Here is a 14305-nt window from a genome sequence, read left to right on the forward strand (position 1 = left end):
GATTTGGATTACTTAAGTGACTGCAGCAACACTTGGAGTTAACAGAAAAAGAAAGGTTCTGGCTTGCGAAGGACAGGATGATTGTCCCCACAGATTTAGTCATATGGGAAGGGTAATGAGAGCTTGGCAGGAAACCCAGGTTCTTATTCAGTGGTACCTGGGTAGTTTGTTTCCCTAAACTTTCAGCTTCAGAAAGGCAAGTAATGGTGACTGGCAGTTACCTTATGAGCCAACTGCTCCGTGTTTTATAGGGGAGAAATATCATGGGCACCCTCATGAACGTCTCCTTATCTCCTGTGTGTTGCTGTAAAGTGCCCATGGGCAGCATCAGGCGATGGATCACCTATCCATGTTTGGGGAATGCCGTTAGCATCTATGTGGGTTTGGAAAACCATTATGGATCTGATGGCTGACAGTGTTGCTTGCTCAGAGCTCTGGCGTCACTAGGTGGCTGGTTTCAGCAGGAGTAACCTGAGAGCTACTTCTGAGTAAATATAAAAATATTACCTAATACCTGCAATTCAATCCCAGCCCTGCAGTCTGATTTCCTGGGATGCTTCTGAATTCTTCAGGCAATAGGATTTCCCTAAAGTCAGTGTTTTATTTTCTTGTTTTGTATGATAAATAGTGCATGAAACTTTCACTGGTGTTTTCCATTTGGAAAGCAGAAGAATGAGCCTTACCCTGCCGCAAGCAGAACATACGTCTAGGAGTGAGCCAAGTGACTGTCTCAGGCCTCTTGCCAACTTTCCATGAGCCCTCCTGAGAAGCTCTGTCTTGTCCTGGTTTCCTTTGGTTTAGCTGCAGAGCCATCACCCACCTCTGCCCTCCTGTGCCCACCGGAGCAGGGAGAAGCGCTCGTGCTCACTGTGGCTTTCCACTGCTCCTCACCATGAGCATGTGTGATGAAGGAGGAAAGAAGTTGCATTGCATTTTCTTAATGTGTGCAGCAAATAAGGAACTTGGGAGTGGAATGCCCAAGAAAGCTCTGTCTTTGAACAATGGAATTACTGGGTGTGTGGCTTATTCCTTATGTACTGGATATTATGCTTTAGGTGAAGCGGGCAGTGGTGTCAGGATGACAACCTGCATGCAGGATTCCAATGAAGTCTTATTTCTGAGTGAATATCAGCCCTTGGGGTAGTAAATGGGGGTGTTGTTGCTGCCTGCTTCTAAGGCAAGAGGAGGTTTTCCTGCACGCCTTGGAAGGGGATGTGAGGAGCACCATGGTTCGGCAGGAGAGGGCTGCAGTGCTCCAACGCCTCCTGACAGCAGAGCAACACATGAGTCACCCATAGAGAAAAGGAGAATTTGCTTTTTTTGATCAGGCAGTTCCTTTCTCCTCCTTTCACAGCTCAAAGGCAAAGTTTCCTTTTTGTTCAGCTCTTAATGACCTCATCCCTTCATATGAAATCCTTGTAAATGGAAGCCTTGTTTTCTCCTAGAGTTGTATTTAACAGGACGCATTCAGAGAGGGGAATAATTGCACTTAGCTCACAAATTCGAGACCAGTAGCTTGTAGGAAACAGATATCATGTAAAAGAGTTTCCATGCCCCGCTTGTTTCCGTAGCACAAGCAACCAGGCAATGCCCTACTACCAAAGTGGTATTAATTAACCCTCCCTCCACATTGTCCGAGACTAAAGTCATTCCCTCTCCTGCAGGTGTGTGATATTACTGGGTTGTGTTGCAATTGCTTTGTCTTGATTAATGAATGAGTTTCTTGAGAGGTGCAATTTCAGCAAGAAGCTGTGTTGTTAATAATTCCTGCCCTTTATCTTCTTACTTTGGATGGAATCATCTCACTTTTCTTGACCAAATCAGTTCAGTGAAGGGCAGGTGATGTTAAAGTGTGTTATGCAAGTGGCAGGTTGAGAAAACATTAGGGTTTTTTTTCTTCTTAATAAATAAACTTATTTCGAATGCCAGCCCCAAGCCAAGGCTCAGGGAAGGGAGCACGCCTGGCTTTCTATTCAAATGAATTGGGAATCTGCTGTTTTCTGAACTGATCTGCTTGTCAGATAGTCTGCAACTTGCATGCAGGAATCTTTGCTGGTGTTTGTCTTTTCCCCCAGTACCTCCTTGTAATGACACAGAAGCCATTGTGTTGATAGCCAAGACACAGCCCATCTCCTTTCTGTTTCTGTTTATGGAACCCAGTGGACCTCAGCCACAGGCAACCTTTCACCGGTGAAGCGCAAATGGAAATGTCCCTGTTTTACTTGCAAGGATGGAATCACAGTTTGGTGTAGAACACCCAATGAACTCCCTGCAATGGTTTTGTATTGTGCTTATTTCATTCTCTAACACTCAATTTGCATGAGCACAGCGCCTTCCAGCTTTGTGACGTTGTGCAATGACTCTGTTTGTTCCTCTTTTCAGATATTGTGGACGGGAGTGACCTGAAGCAATTTTTTGAGAGCAATTATTCTCAAATTTATTTTGTATTCTATGAAAACTTCATAACACTGGAAAATAGCTTGAAACAAAAAGGTAAGTTTCAGAGGTTTGCCAGCAATTGTTGAGTCAGTTTTCCCCAACTGTTCTCGACAGCATTCTGTTAGAGCTTATCTGGTGATTGTCTAGTCCACAGTTACCTCTATTTGCATTAATGGTTCTGTGCAGTACAGCATTAGTATTAATCATGTTAATTTTATGGTAGCAGAGAGATGAGCACAGAAATTGCTCTGAAATGTCGTAACTGAAAAGAATTCTAAATGCATTTTTATGGTGAAGTGTCACTTCAGCTCAAGAATCGGTTCTTGTGCATTTACATCCACATCCTCTTGTCTCGTTTGAAGTGCTGAAGCCTTCAGCCTGCAGTTAAGCAGATGTCTGTTCAGCTCAAGCACTGTCAGAGATGCGCAGACCAAGCGCAGTGCTGGAGCTCTGTCGGCAGCAGAGGCTGTTTGCTTGGAGATGGGCACGGTGACCTGGATTCCAGCGGTCCCTCACTCACATTCGAGAGAGAGGGGCGCTGAAGTCTGGAAGCATCTTGCTCTTTTGATATTAAAGATGAATAAAATAAGCAGAGTGCAACGTCCTTGACTTCAGTTGGGTGTGATTTTGCCATCGGTCTCATACCGTGTATTTATGGCAAACTGTTGCTTTCTGCCTTGCAGGGAATAAATCACAAAGGGAGGAGCTGGACTCCATTCTCTTTCTTTTTGAAGTAAGTTTTATAACTACTTTTTATGTTAAATCTCACTGTCATTGTATGCTTACTTAGGCCTTTACAAGGAGGGGTGAAGCCAGATGTCAGTCAAACCGACAGTAGGTGTCCGTGACTACACAAAGTAGGAGGCAAAGGAGAACTGGGGGGGGTGTAAGCTTGCAGATATGACGACAATAAACAGTTCATTATGCAATAGGAATGTTGGTTGAATTAATATCCAGAGTTAAGAGATTTCATCAGAATTACTTGATAGTCGTTTTGATAAATGACAGGTGTATTAATGTTGCTTAGCTGTAAATAATATGAATACTGTCATTATGAATTATACCTGTCCTGAGGATCAACTCTTTGGAAGTGTCCTGGCTTCTCTCAGTAGAATTTGGGAGCAGTTTTGTTTGAATGAAGCTCTTCCTTCTGTGCCTCATGGAGGGCTAGTTTGAAACATCAGTTCTGCTCCGCTGTGCTTTGTCAGGGTGAGGTTCAGTGTCACCTTTATGTTGAATGTCTCCCAGCAGGAGTTTGGGCTCTGCTCCTTTCACAGGGGGGCATCTGTTAGGACTGCAGTATTCGGTCTCGTCTCGCAGCACAAGGAGAACAAAATGAATAAGAGTTGTCAACTACCGCATAGCAGTTTGAGCTGAGTGTGTGAAATGTTAATTTCACTTTTTTAATGACTTGCTGTTTAAAATGTGATTTATTAAAGAGGAGCATCTTTCCCCCCAGAAGCGTGCCCTTCCCAGTGCCAGCGCTCAGTGTCTGCAGTGTCTAGGGAGGAAATGTTGGCCAGTTATTGTTTGCAGAGCCAAACCTGGGTGTCTTTGATTTAAAGAAGAGTAGATTGTGATAGATCCTTTTCTCAGGGGCATTTACAGTCAGTTATTACCTAATTACATTTGGGTGTAAGAAAACATCACTAGACCAGATGAAAGCCTGGCATATAAAGTGTCTTACAAACACACAGCAGAAGCCTCAGCAGAAGCTCTGCCTGTCTGAAGGCAGGATCAGTGGTGCCTATAGGGGTTTTGGTTGTGGTTTTCTTTAACAATCCATTAGGTAAATAATTGGCCTGATTTCTTTCTTAAGGGTAAATACACACATCTCCTATTGATTTCTCTTTGTTAATCCATCTGCTAACTTTTTACTTGAGTCTTGCATCACAGAAGTGTTAGTCTTTCTTTATAGTTTAGGCTTTTTTTTGGGTAGGGGTGTTAGGAAAAAAAGCCCCAGACTTTCAACGGGACTCTAGAAATTGAAGTTAAAATGAAGGTTACATGTTCTGAACTCTTTTCCCTCCCTCTAAAAATGGAAATAAAAAAATCCATTGCATTATGTATAGCTTGTAGTGTCAGTAATACTTATCCTGACAAGAAGAATGATGCTGTCTAGCTTAACATGCTGTAGTATGAAACATGGCCATGAAAATGATGACATGAAGTGCTGGATTTTTGTGGTCTCATCTTCTGATGTTTATGAGGAAGCCAGTTCATCTCTGACTTGCTCCTCTGACTACCAGGCTGCATTTTCACACTGAAATCTAAAATCAAATCATGTTTTCTGCTACTTAGTAATAAAAGAGCCTGCTTTAGGCTTTGCATGGGGCTCACACATCTGCTAGTGCCGTATTTGGGCAGGAGAAACTCTTCTTCCCTCTCCTCCCACCCCAGTGGTGAAGGTATGGCCACATCTCCTGAGCAGGGCTCTGCAGCTTAATGGGAGCTCATTAATGCCTTGCTGTGTCTGGAATAAGTAATTTCAGTGGCTGTGTCATGAAATGGCAAAGAGCTGATGGTTACTCACCTGCTTAAAGTGAGCACACGTGCATTCCTGCATCCTGAAACCCAAGGTGCTGAGAACTGCACATCTAATGCTGCTGAGAAACGTCAAGAAAACACTCTGTGTGAGGAAGAGAAAAAGCCATAGTTACATGGAACACGGTGTTGCTTTGGGTCCCAGTCAAGGGGAATTACGTTACAGCCTGGTCATCGACAGCCCTGGGGAAGAAGAAATCCTTTTGGATACTTGTGTGGATTTTGGAGGGATCTCTTCTTGGCGTTTATCTACTGAAGTAAGTTTGCAGCCCATTTGTGACACTTGCTCACTTGTAGAACAGTTCTTTAGAGGGCTTTTAACATATCAGCCTGAGCACAGGACGGGAGAAGGTGTAAATGCCAAGAAATGAATCATTCATACTGCAATCCATAGGAAACCCAGCTAATGGGTTGTTAAACTGCCCAGGTTTCATCTGGTGGCAGCTGAGCCAGAGGGTGCCTGGGGTTTCCTTCTAATTAGCTAAATAGGTAATTACTGAGGATTAACAACGCTGGAGTCCAGGAGCTGAGGGCTAACACTGTGAATCAGTAGCAGTATTTATGGAAGGAATGGAGTTCTGCCTGTCCCAGTGGCTCAGGGGGGTCCTGCTGTTGTTCTGGTGACACCTACTGTGGGTGGGAGGTGAAAGTAACAAATGCCTTTTCCATAAATCCCCTGGAAACTATGTTGATTTGGTTGGAGTTTGTTGCAGAATAATGCCAAGATGCAGGGCCCTGCTCTTGGAGCCATTCTGCAACAGTAGTTTATTGAAGGTTTCATTTTACCTGTCAGCTCCCCAGCCTGCCCACTCAAAGGTAACATCACAGTATCACAGTATGTTAGAGATTGGAAGGGACCTCAAAAGGTCATCTGGTCCAATCCCCCTGCCGGAGCAGGAACACCTAGATAAGGTTACACAGGAACGTGTCCAGGCGGGTCACACAACATATTAAAGAAGAAATATTAATCAAAAGGGGGTAACATGAAAGGTTAGCAGTTCATTTTGTAAAGTACTTGGTTACAATTAATGTAACAAAGGTCTTAGATCCAACTTCATGTTCTCTAAGGTGCCTTGGCCTCCTCTTTTCCCAAATAGATACTCATGAAATGATACAGTGACTGTAGTTAGCTGTATTATTTTTCCCTGTATCATCTCAAAGGCCAACTCATGTGAGAACTGAATTTGCCTGTTCTCTGGTGAGGCCGAGTTACCTCCAGACTGCAGTGTGTGGTCAGAATGCATTGATAGCGTTTCCTGTCACTGTTCTCTCTGACTGGCCAGCCCTGCGTGTTACACTGAGCACTGTGGGGCACAGAAGGTGCACTGCAGTTCTGCAAGGCTTCTGGGTCCCATGGAAGTTCTGTGCCATCATTTGGGTGTGAAAGCTGGGGTTTATTTTAATTATAAAGGGTTTTGTCCTGCAGCATCAGGTACCGATTCCTCTGAGGCTGCATTCTTTTTGCATGGGTAATGCAGTAAGAGCAGGCTGATAGGTTGATATAATAGACAGATCAATTTCTTCCCATTCTCTATGTGTTATGGGTTAAGCACAGCTGCATCTCTTGCGCTGATGCTGCATTCATTGCACTGATGTAACATGCTGGCTGTATGAAATAGTTTATTCTTATCATTTCAGATACACTTTCTAGGCCAGGAAAGCTTCCCAAAGTCACTTCCAATAGCTGCTGTTGTTGCTAGAACTTTCTCAGGTCCTGCCAGTGTAGCTCAGGTCTGTGCTGAGTGTAGCTAGCTGGGGTGGTGGATTGGGTGCCCCCACTGCCCCAGGGGTATGTACACAGAAAGCCTCTCAGCACAGATTGCTTTGCTTGTTTATTGTGTAGCAGTGCATATTGCTGTAGCATTAAGTGCCCTCGTGTTTCACAGCTCCTTATTTACAAAAGCATACTGTGGTTTTCATATAGCTTGCACAATAAGCTCTTAACTGCTGCAAGTCCATGGCTCTTGTGGAATTTGTGGTTCCTTGAGCTTGGAGAAGATGAGAGTGAGGCCAGCCACAGGGTAAGCACGACCTCGTAGAGGATCTGCAGAATTTCAACCCTGATGGAACTCATGCTGTGCAGTGACTGCGCTTCTAGACCCTTCTGTGTGCCAGGCCCAGCCTGCCCCCGAGTGGCTCTCACCCTGCTGAAGTGAGTTGAGGCTGGCAGGGGTGATGAGCAGGCACAGAACTCTCTGTTCTGCCTCCCATACAAGCTCAGCAGCAGAATACTGACGCATCTGTCCCAGCTCTCCTCTGCAGTGTCCCCAGTATGTGCCCAGCAGGTGATGTAAGCTGGAATGTGAATGTGCTGGGAGCCTCTGCAGTGCTGGCATTGCACACAGTCGGGTTCATGCGAAGTGACTTCAATGAAGTGTTGTCCCAGAGCTGATCATCAATAAACTGTTGGAACTTGCCCAACATACTTTGAGCTCCGTGTTCTATGGCAGTGGGTACTGATCTCAATACAGTGGTGCTGTCCTTAAGAGCACGTCTCAATATAAACTACAAATGGCCATATACTCAGAGGATTAAGATGTGGTATAAATCCACTGCAGCACGAGTTGCTCTGCTGTCAGAATGGGAATGTAATGACCACAGAAGCAACCCCAGTTTATTACTGCAGGTGTGCACAAGTTACTTGTTCTGCAAATGGTGGTGCTAATTCTGTACAGGTCTGTAACTGGCTACAGTCTGTTAGGAGCCCTTTGGAGAAGTAGATTCAGACCAGGCACAGTAGCTACACCACATGTGTCAGAGGAACACTGGCTGTGGTGTGGGTGCCCAGGCAGGGCTCTGCCCTGACACAGCACAGGAGCAGGCGCTGCTGTACAGCACTGCCCGCTAATGCACATAAACATCATTTAAAATGTACAGCTGTGGTTCATACTGCATCAAGGTAGCTGTGGATGGTTTAAATATTGGGTTCTTCCAGCACACTGTAGGACTGCTTTATATAGACTCCTGTGTGAATTAGCAATAGTGGTTAAGCAGCTTAAAGCAAATCTCAAAGCCAGTGGTGATTTTTAGCAGGTCATTTTCAATGCCATAAACCCAGCATCAGTGACACCTTCACTGCTTTCACACTCCTCACTCTTTACAAAGGACTTTAGTGCCGTGATGCTATATTTTATGGATGTGCAAAAGGCTGCTCTGTATCTGCAGCGTATTCTTGGGCTGGTTTGCTTATCTGAGGCTATTGCTCCTAATTACTTCCTTCATTCAGAATAAAACTGAGGAAAATTGAATTCTGTTGAAATAAATTGTGTATTGAAAGCGGCCAATGTGAAAAGTACTTGTAGAATTCTTTACACAGAACAATCAAGTCAGGTTATTGTTGAGTTCTTATTGCCACAGGTCCTGGTTTCTCATTTCTTGGGGTTATCCTTTCTATTTAGCTTTTCCCCTTTATTTAACTTTCCTGTTACTGTTTGCATTTTCCTCATGTCTGTGCAGCTCAGTGGCTTAATTTCCCCATCTGCAGGTTATCTTACACTTGAAATCAAATTACCATTAAGAGTCGCAGCTTTAAATTCCAGTTATAGGCTCTGGTACAGCTTTTCGGTTGATTCCGGTGCCTCCGGTGATTACCAGTTCCACTGCTTAACCCTGAGTCTCTCACACACACTTGGCTGGCTAATTCTCAGGCTCAGTGGAGTACCAAGGGCTTATTTGTTTATAGGAATAAAATGACTTACAGCCCTTCTTCCTGCATGGAGAAAATTACTTTTTGAACCAGCCTCAGTTTCTTCTGCCCTAATTCTAATGGTTCATCTATTGCTGCTCTTTAAATGACATTGATATTACTCTTACAGCGTTCTCGTGTTCATTCTAACTGTATGTTTCATGTGTCTGACTTCAGAGACCCTGCTTTTGATGCTGTGCCGAGGGCAGGAGTATCCTGTGTGCTTTGGGCAGATGTTTCCCCTCAATGAACAGCTAAATAATTTAGTGGTGCAATAAACGGAGTGTCCCTTCATGCAGATGGAAGCGCTGCAGGCACACGAGCAGCAGGCTCTTGGCTTCACCCAAATCAGTGCATAGGAGCTGGGAAAACTCTGAATTACTGCAGGTTTTAGTAGTTGAACAGTGAAACTCTTGTGGAGGTACCACTGAGCAGCGCTGGAGCAGGGGTGTAGGGGAGCTCGTCTGCATTTGACTTGGCTTAAAGCAGCTCCACCTGCCACTGACTGATAGAAACTCCTCATGATGGCCAGGTTGTAGCAAATAAAGCTATTTTTTGTCTCAGAATCCATTCTCCTGGAATGATTACTGTTACCCTGTCACTGACATTGTCTCTGAGAGTGTGTGCAGTCAGCAAGGACATCTGTGTTGGTTGGAGTTTAATAAGAGGCTGCATAGAAAGTTACAGAGCTCTGGGACTCTATTGTCCACATATTGTCTCGCCTCTGTGGAAGTTCAAGGGGAAACATCCAGGCTATAGGGGTCTTCCGTGTGATTTGGTCCCAGCCTCATCCTGCCCTGCCCCTGCAGCAGCACACTGTGACAGGCACGAAGCCACCCGTGGGTTTGGTTCAGCAAAGCTGGCACAGCAACAGACCTTTCCATAGGAGTTGCAGGGTTGGTTAAGCCAGAGTGAATCTGTGGAAATAGAAACCCTGGTATCTTTTATTTTCCTTTGATAAAAGAGAGAGGGAGATCTTTCAAAAAGCAGCATCCTGTGTAAACTAAGGTTTAAAGTGAACATTATTCCTAGTCATGCAGGAAGTCCGGAAGAAAAAGAACTATGGATAATCAGTTAAAAGAACTGACAGATACCCTGATGTGTTGATCAGTAGTAATACCTAATTTCTATTTCAAGTGTGCTGTAATGGATTACCATATAGATGCAGCAAAGCACTAAGCATTAAATAGAGCTATGTGTTTTCTGAAAAAGCAATATGATTTCGCACTGTGGGGTTTCTTAAACTATTTCTTATTAGTGTGCTGTGAAAGCAGAACCAGGAGTCAATGGCCAGCGTGGATTCGCAGCGGTGCTGCTCCAGCTCCAGGCTGGAGTGGAAGCAACTGTCATTTGGTTTGGAGGAAGAGCAGGATGTGTTTTTAGAGCCCCAGGGGTTGGGAGGGCATAGCAAATGCTGTTGGAAATGAGATGCTGGCAGAACAACAGCCGGAGCGTGCTCACGATGTCCATGCTCCCCTGTCAACCTGTGACACCGCCTGCGCCTGGGCACCCCTGCACACATGGGCAATTCCTGCTTAAAAATTGCTCGAGCTGTAGCTTTGAATGAACTTGGAACATTCACAGGTTCTGTTTGATAGTGCAGACTTGTATCAGGATAACTTGGTTTGCATTGGGAGCGAATGTGGGCTCTGAAGTCAGGTTCTTGGTATGGGTGCTGATGTGCTGCAAAGCTTTCCGATCTTCATTAGGGGGCTGTGGTGCAGGCTGTGTGACCCGGTCACTGTGGCAGTGCAGGCAGGTGATTAACCACATCTTTGCATTGCTTCAAGGTGCGTCATATATATATATATAGATATATGTATTTCCTGGTTTTTACATGCTGAAGCAGAGAACAGCATGGGAAATGACTGAAGTGTCTTGATTTTTGCTGTATGAAAACATGTTGGGAGATGGAAGCCTTCCTCAGATGGAAACCTCTGTCCCCTTGCTAGCTATGTCCACCCCTGAACTGTTTTGACTCAAGTCACCTGGGAGGGTGTTTGTGTTTTATAAAGAGACCCCCCTGTAAGTGTGTTCTTTCCTTCCCCAGCCCTGCCAGCTTCATGCAGTTCAGTTGAGCTTGTGTTCTGGTGGTGGTTGTACTCCACAACAGCATTTGCTTTCCTGTTTTTCTCTGGCACAGTCCACAGTTCCCCAACACTTGGATGTACAAGTTGTTATGAAGTTGGGTTTCAGAATGGGTCTTGATTCTGCAGCTCTGCCACCTTCCAGTGTACACTCTGTCCTGGTTCACTGTCTGGACGTGACCTTTGTGTGCAGGTGGAGGTGACTGTGTGGCACACGGGATGTTCGTGCTGTGCTGTTGGGGACTGAAACCCAGTTTCCCCCAGTGCGCTGTGCCTGGAACAGCTGCTGGGTAGTGACTGAGCTGGGCCAGCTGGGATGTGTGACTGCAGGACTGCCTCCAGAGCGCGGCGCAAGCTCTGGGATGCACCTATGGTTTCTTGTGGCAGCCGAGGAAAACTTGCTTGTCATCACGTCACTCTCCTAAACTTTCCTTCCTGACACAGGAGTGAGCCGTGCGGGTGTTCACATCTAGTGGAGCAGACGTGTTCCAAGGACAGGTTTTGGTTTGCAATAAGGGATTTTACTGTGACATCTGCGATGCACGGGGATGTGATTTCACTGGTGGTAGTGCCAGATTTTGACAGGTTTCTGATGAAACGTTCTGATACAGCAGTGCTGGTTGGTTGGGTGGAAGTTTAATACAGTTGCTTCTCAGAAGTGAGGGGTTTGAAACAGGTGAGAGAGGATTTACATCCAAAGACAAGCTGAAGGTATCTCATTCCTGTGGTCTCTGAAGGGAAGCTGGTTTTGCTCTAACAACCCACTGCACTCCTCATAATGGCTCAAACAATGGGAACAAAATGTACATGGTTTTGACCAGTTTGCCATGACAAATGTGAAGATACTGGAAGGTTTCTCCATGCAGTGTGTTCTGATGCTTGAACCCAGACAGATTTTGCTGCCAGTTTGTCTTAGGGTTTTGTTTAACAGAGCCCTTCCTCTTGTGTTATGGGCTCTGATGTGTGCTGCAGTGCAGACTGAACCCTGCATGCACAGAACCACCACTCTTGCAGCGAGTTGGAGTATTAGGGATTGAGGCAGAAGCTCCTTTCTGCCCTGTGCTGGGTTCAGTAACGCTCAGTGTCAGAAATGGGCTGGAGAAGTGGTGGGCTGCGACTGTTTCAGTATTCAGATGGATAACAACAGTTCTCTGTCTGCGGATCCTGCAGTCTGGTTGGCAGAAGCGTGGCCCCTTCCTACCAGGTAAAGCCCCCATGTGATTCATGGCCTCATTTTTAGCCTGTCAGAGCCTTCATCCCAAGCGCATTCCTGCTGCCCATGGATGGGGAGCCAGACCTCTGGCCACCCGCCCCGCTCCTTTGGTCCCTGCTCCACAGTGCCATGGGGGTGAAACAAAACACAGCACAGCATGGAAGGGACAGGCCCCATTTCTGCTCCAGGTAAACCTTTAGAAAGGCCAGATGCTATTGGGAGCATGTGCCTGGTGAAGGTGCAAAGAAGGCCAGGCTGTCAGTGGGACCTGAGGTCTAGTTCCCCAAGTCTATGGACGTGCCATCACTGCCATCTTCCGCCATGGAGAAAGGAATGCTCCATTTCCAGAAGGACTCTTGGGAGTGCTGCACATCATTTCTGAGCTGGTGTCAAAATAGACAAGTGTCTCCTGTCCCATCTCTGGAGCACGCTGTTTCCAGCAGCAGTACTTTGGCTGTCTCTGAAGGGATGCCCACACTCGCTTTCTTGGCTGTGATGCTTTACTTCCTCTTGTGAGCTTTTATGTGCAAAAGACCCACAAATGTTGCTTAAATGACCTGGCATTCATTTGCATCCTGCATGGGGTATTTCTGGAAACTTAAAGGTGGGTTGTGTGCAGAACTTTGTTCCAATGATTCTGTTTGGTAATTAAGAGGAGCTCTGTTAGTCATTTGTAACATCGTTTAATCTCATTTCCGAGAGCAGATGTTAAAAGCTAGTTTCCCATTTAAATGTATCTTAATTCCTTATTTCAGTGGCTGGAAAGGTGTGAGATCAGACCTGTTTTTCTGTGGGATCCATGTTTGCTCTCTCACTGTTTTTGGGAGCTTAGCATCAGTTGAGTTCCCTGCCCTGTGTCACTAAGACAGCTCCATGCTGAGCCCTAGTCTGTACTGCTAATAGTGTACAAAAGAGGAAAAAGATGCTTGGAGCCTGCTAACTGAAGGTCCTTTTCAAAGTCATATTTACCCAGGTAAGACCCTGGATAGTTCTGATTTGTCCAGATTATTTCCTAGCATTGCCATCCACTAAACTGACAAAGAACAGCGTTTGGTGGCCCCAGCTGCTCTTTCCAACCAAGATGCTACGGCTCCGTTCAGGAGCGTGTTTAAACTGCTCGGCTTCATGGTGCCCTGTGGGTAACAGAGCTGAGGGGAGCGGGTTTGAGCACAGCCTCTCCCCCTGTTTGGGCTGCCGCTGGTGCCATCAGTCCCAACCTCCAGAGGCCCTGGTGCTGTTCCGCAGAGCAGCTTCACCGAGTGCCGCGCTGTGAGTTAGGTGAGCCCAGCTTTGTGCAGCTCGGGTCTGCTCCCCGCTGAAGGCACAGGAAAGCACTCACTGCAGAGATCACCCCAGTGCTGGGATCAGAGCCCCTTACCTAGGGAGAGGCAGAGCTGAGCCCCAGGAGCGCAGGACCTGGGCTCTATCGACCCAGTCATTACCGGTCACTGCAGGGGGAGCATGACCCAAAGGGAGCTGCTTAGGAATCTGCAGCTTCTGCGTTGGAAAGCAGTTCATATTCGGGAATACCAGGCATTGGAAGGTGATGGGAAAGGGAAAGTGACTCATGACAGTGTCATGGCATTTATTCAGGACCATTCCAGGTATCTTTCTCTGCTATAAGACAGTAATGGGCAAGTGTGACGCTATGATAGGTGTTTGCTTTCTATTGTGTTTTCAATGTATACATTGCCATTTCATTGATGTCTTGTGTATTAATTCCTCTGTATCCTCTGAATGAGCCTGTTTACTACAAAAAATGTGACTTTTAGTTTTGTTTCCTGCAGAAAATATTGCAGCTGCTACCTGAGAGGATTTTTTACCGATGGCATTTTCGCAGTATAGGTAAGAAGGAAGGGTTGAAAGCTTCCAGTCAAATAAAGTCAGTGTTTTCTGTAGTCAGTTCCGGTTCTGCAGGTCCTGTTAACCACCGACTCCCATAGTATTCCCATACAAACAGCACTTACATGAGGCTGGCAGCTGAAACATCTCAAAGCATATGGAAGATGCTTTTACCTGCTCCAAGAGCTCCGTGTGTTCCTCAGTTTGTGTGTGTTTGGTTGCCTGCTTCACTGTGATTTTGTACACATGGCTTTTAAATTTTACGTTCTCAGATTTACCTGTGTCCTGTTTCCTTCTCTTCCATGTGCTGGAAGCTATCGAGAGGATGGGGGTCATAAACCAACACATCTTTTTCTACTTAGGTCTCCCTTTGTGTTCACAGACTAACACCAAAGTTAGGACTGGGGAGGGTTGTGGAACCTGTATGTTATGGTGGTCTTTTGCATGTGATCCTACCCGAGATGCCCGTACAGACCCATAGCACTGAGTGTGGCT

At 45.8% G+C, this 14305-nt stretch overlaps 1 protein-coding gene across 5 annotated transcripts in view; it reads left to right on the forward strand.

Moving 5' to 3' along the window:
• RALGAPA2 (Ral GTPase activating protein catalytic subunit alpha 2) overlaps window positions 1-14305 on the forward strand; it is a 113460-nt gene that overhangs the window by 5347 nt on the left and 93808 nt on the right. For all 5 annotated transcript variants that reach the window (XM_061356921.1, XM_061356922.1, XM_061356920.1 and 2 more), the window contains exons 2-4: window positions 2383-2493; window positions 3123-3172; window positions 13756-13813. In XM_061356921.1, the coding sequence (XP_061212905.1) occupies window positions 2383-2493; window positions 3123-3172; window positions 13756-13813 (219 nt within the window). The remainder of the gene's footprint in view (window positions 1-2382; window positions 2494-3122; window positions 3173-13755; window positions 13814-14305) is intronic.

This window comes from Neopsephotus bourkii, unplaced genomic scaffold (genome assembly GCF_033783945.1).
Source record: "Neopsephotus bourkii isolate Nb327-2 ecotype Australia unplaced genomic scaffold, CSIRO-AGI_Nbou_v1 NB_873, whole genome shotgun sequence".
NCBI lineage: Eukaryota > Metazoa > Chordata > Aves > Psittaciformes > Psittacidae > Neopsephotus > Neopsephotus bourkii.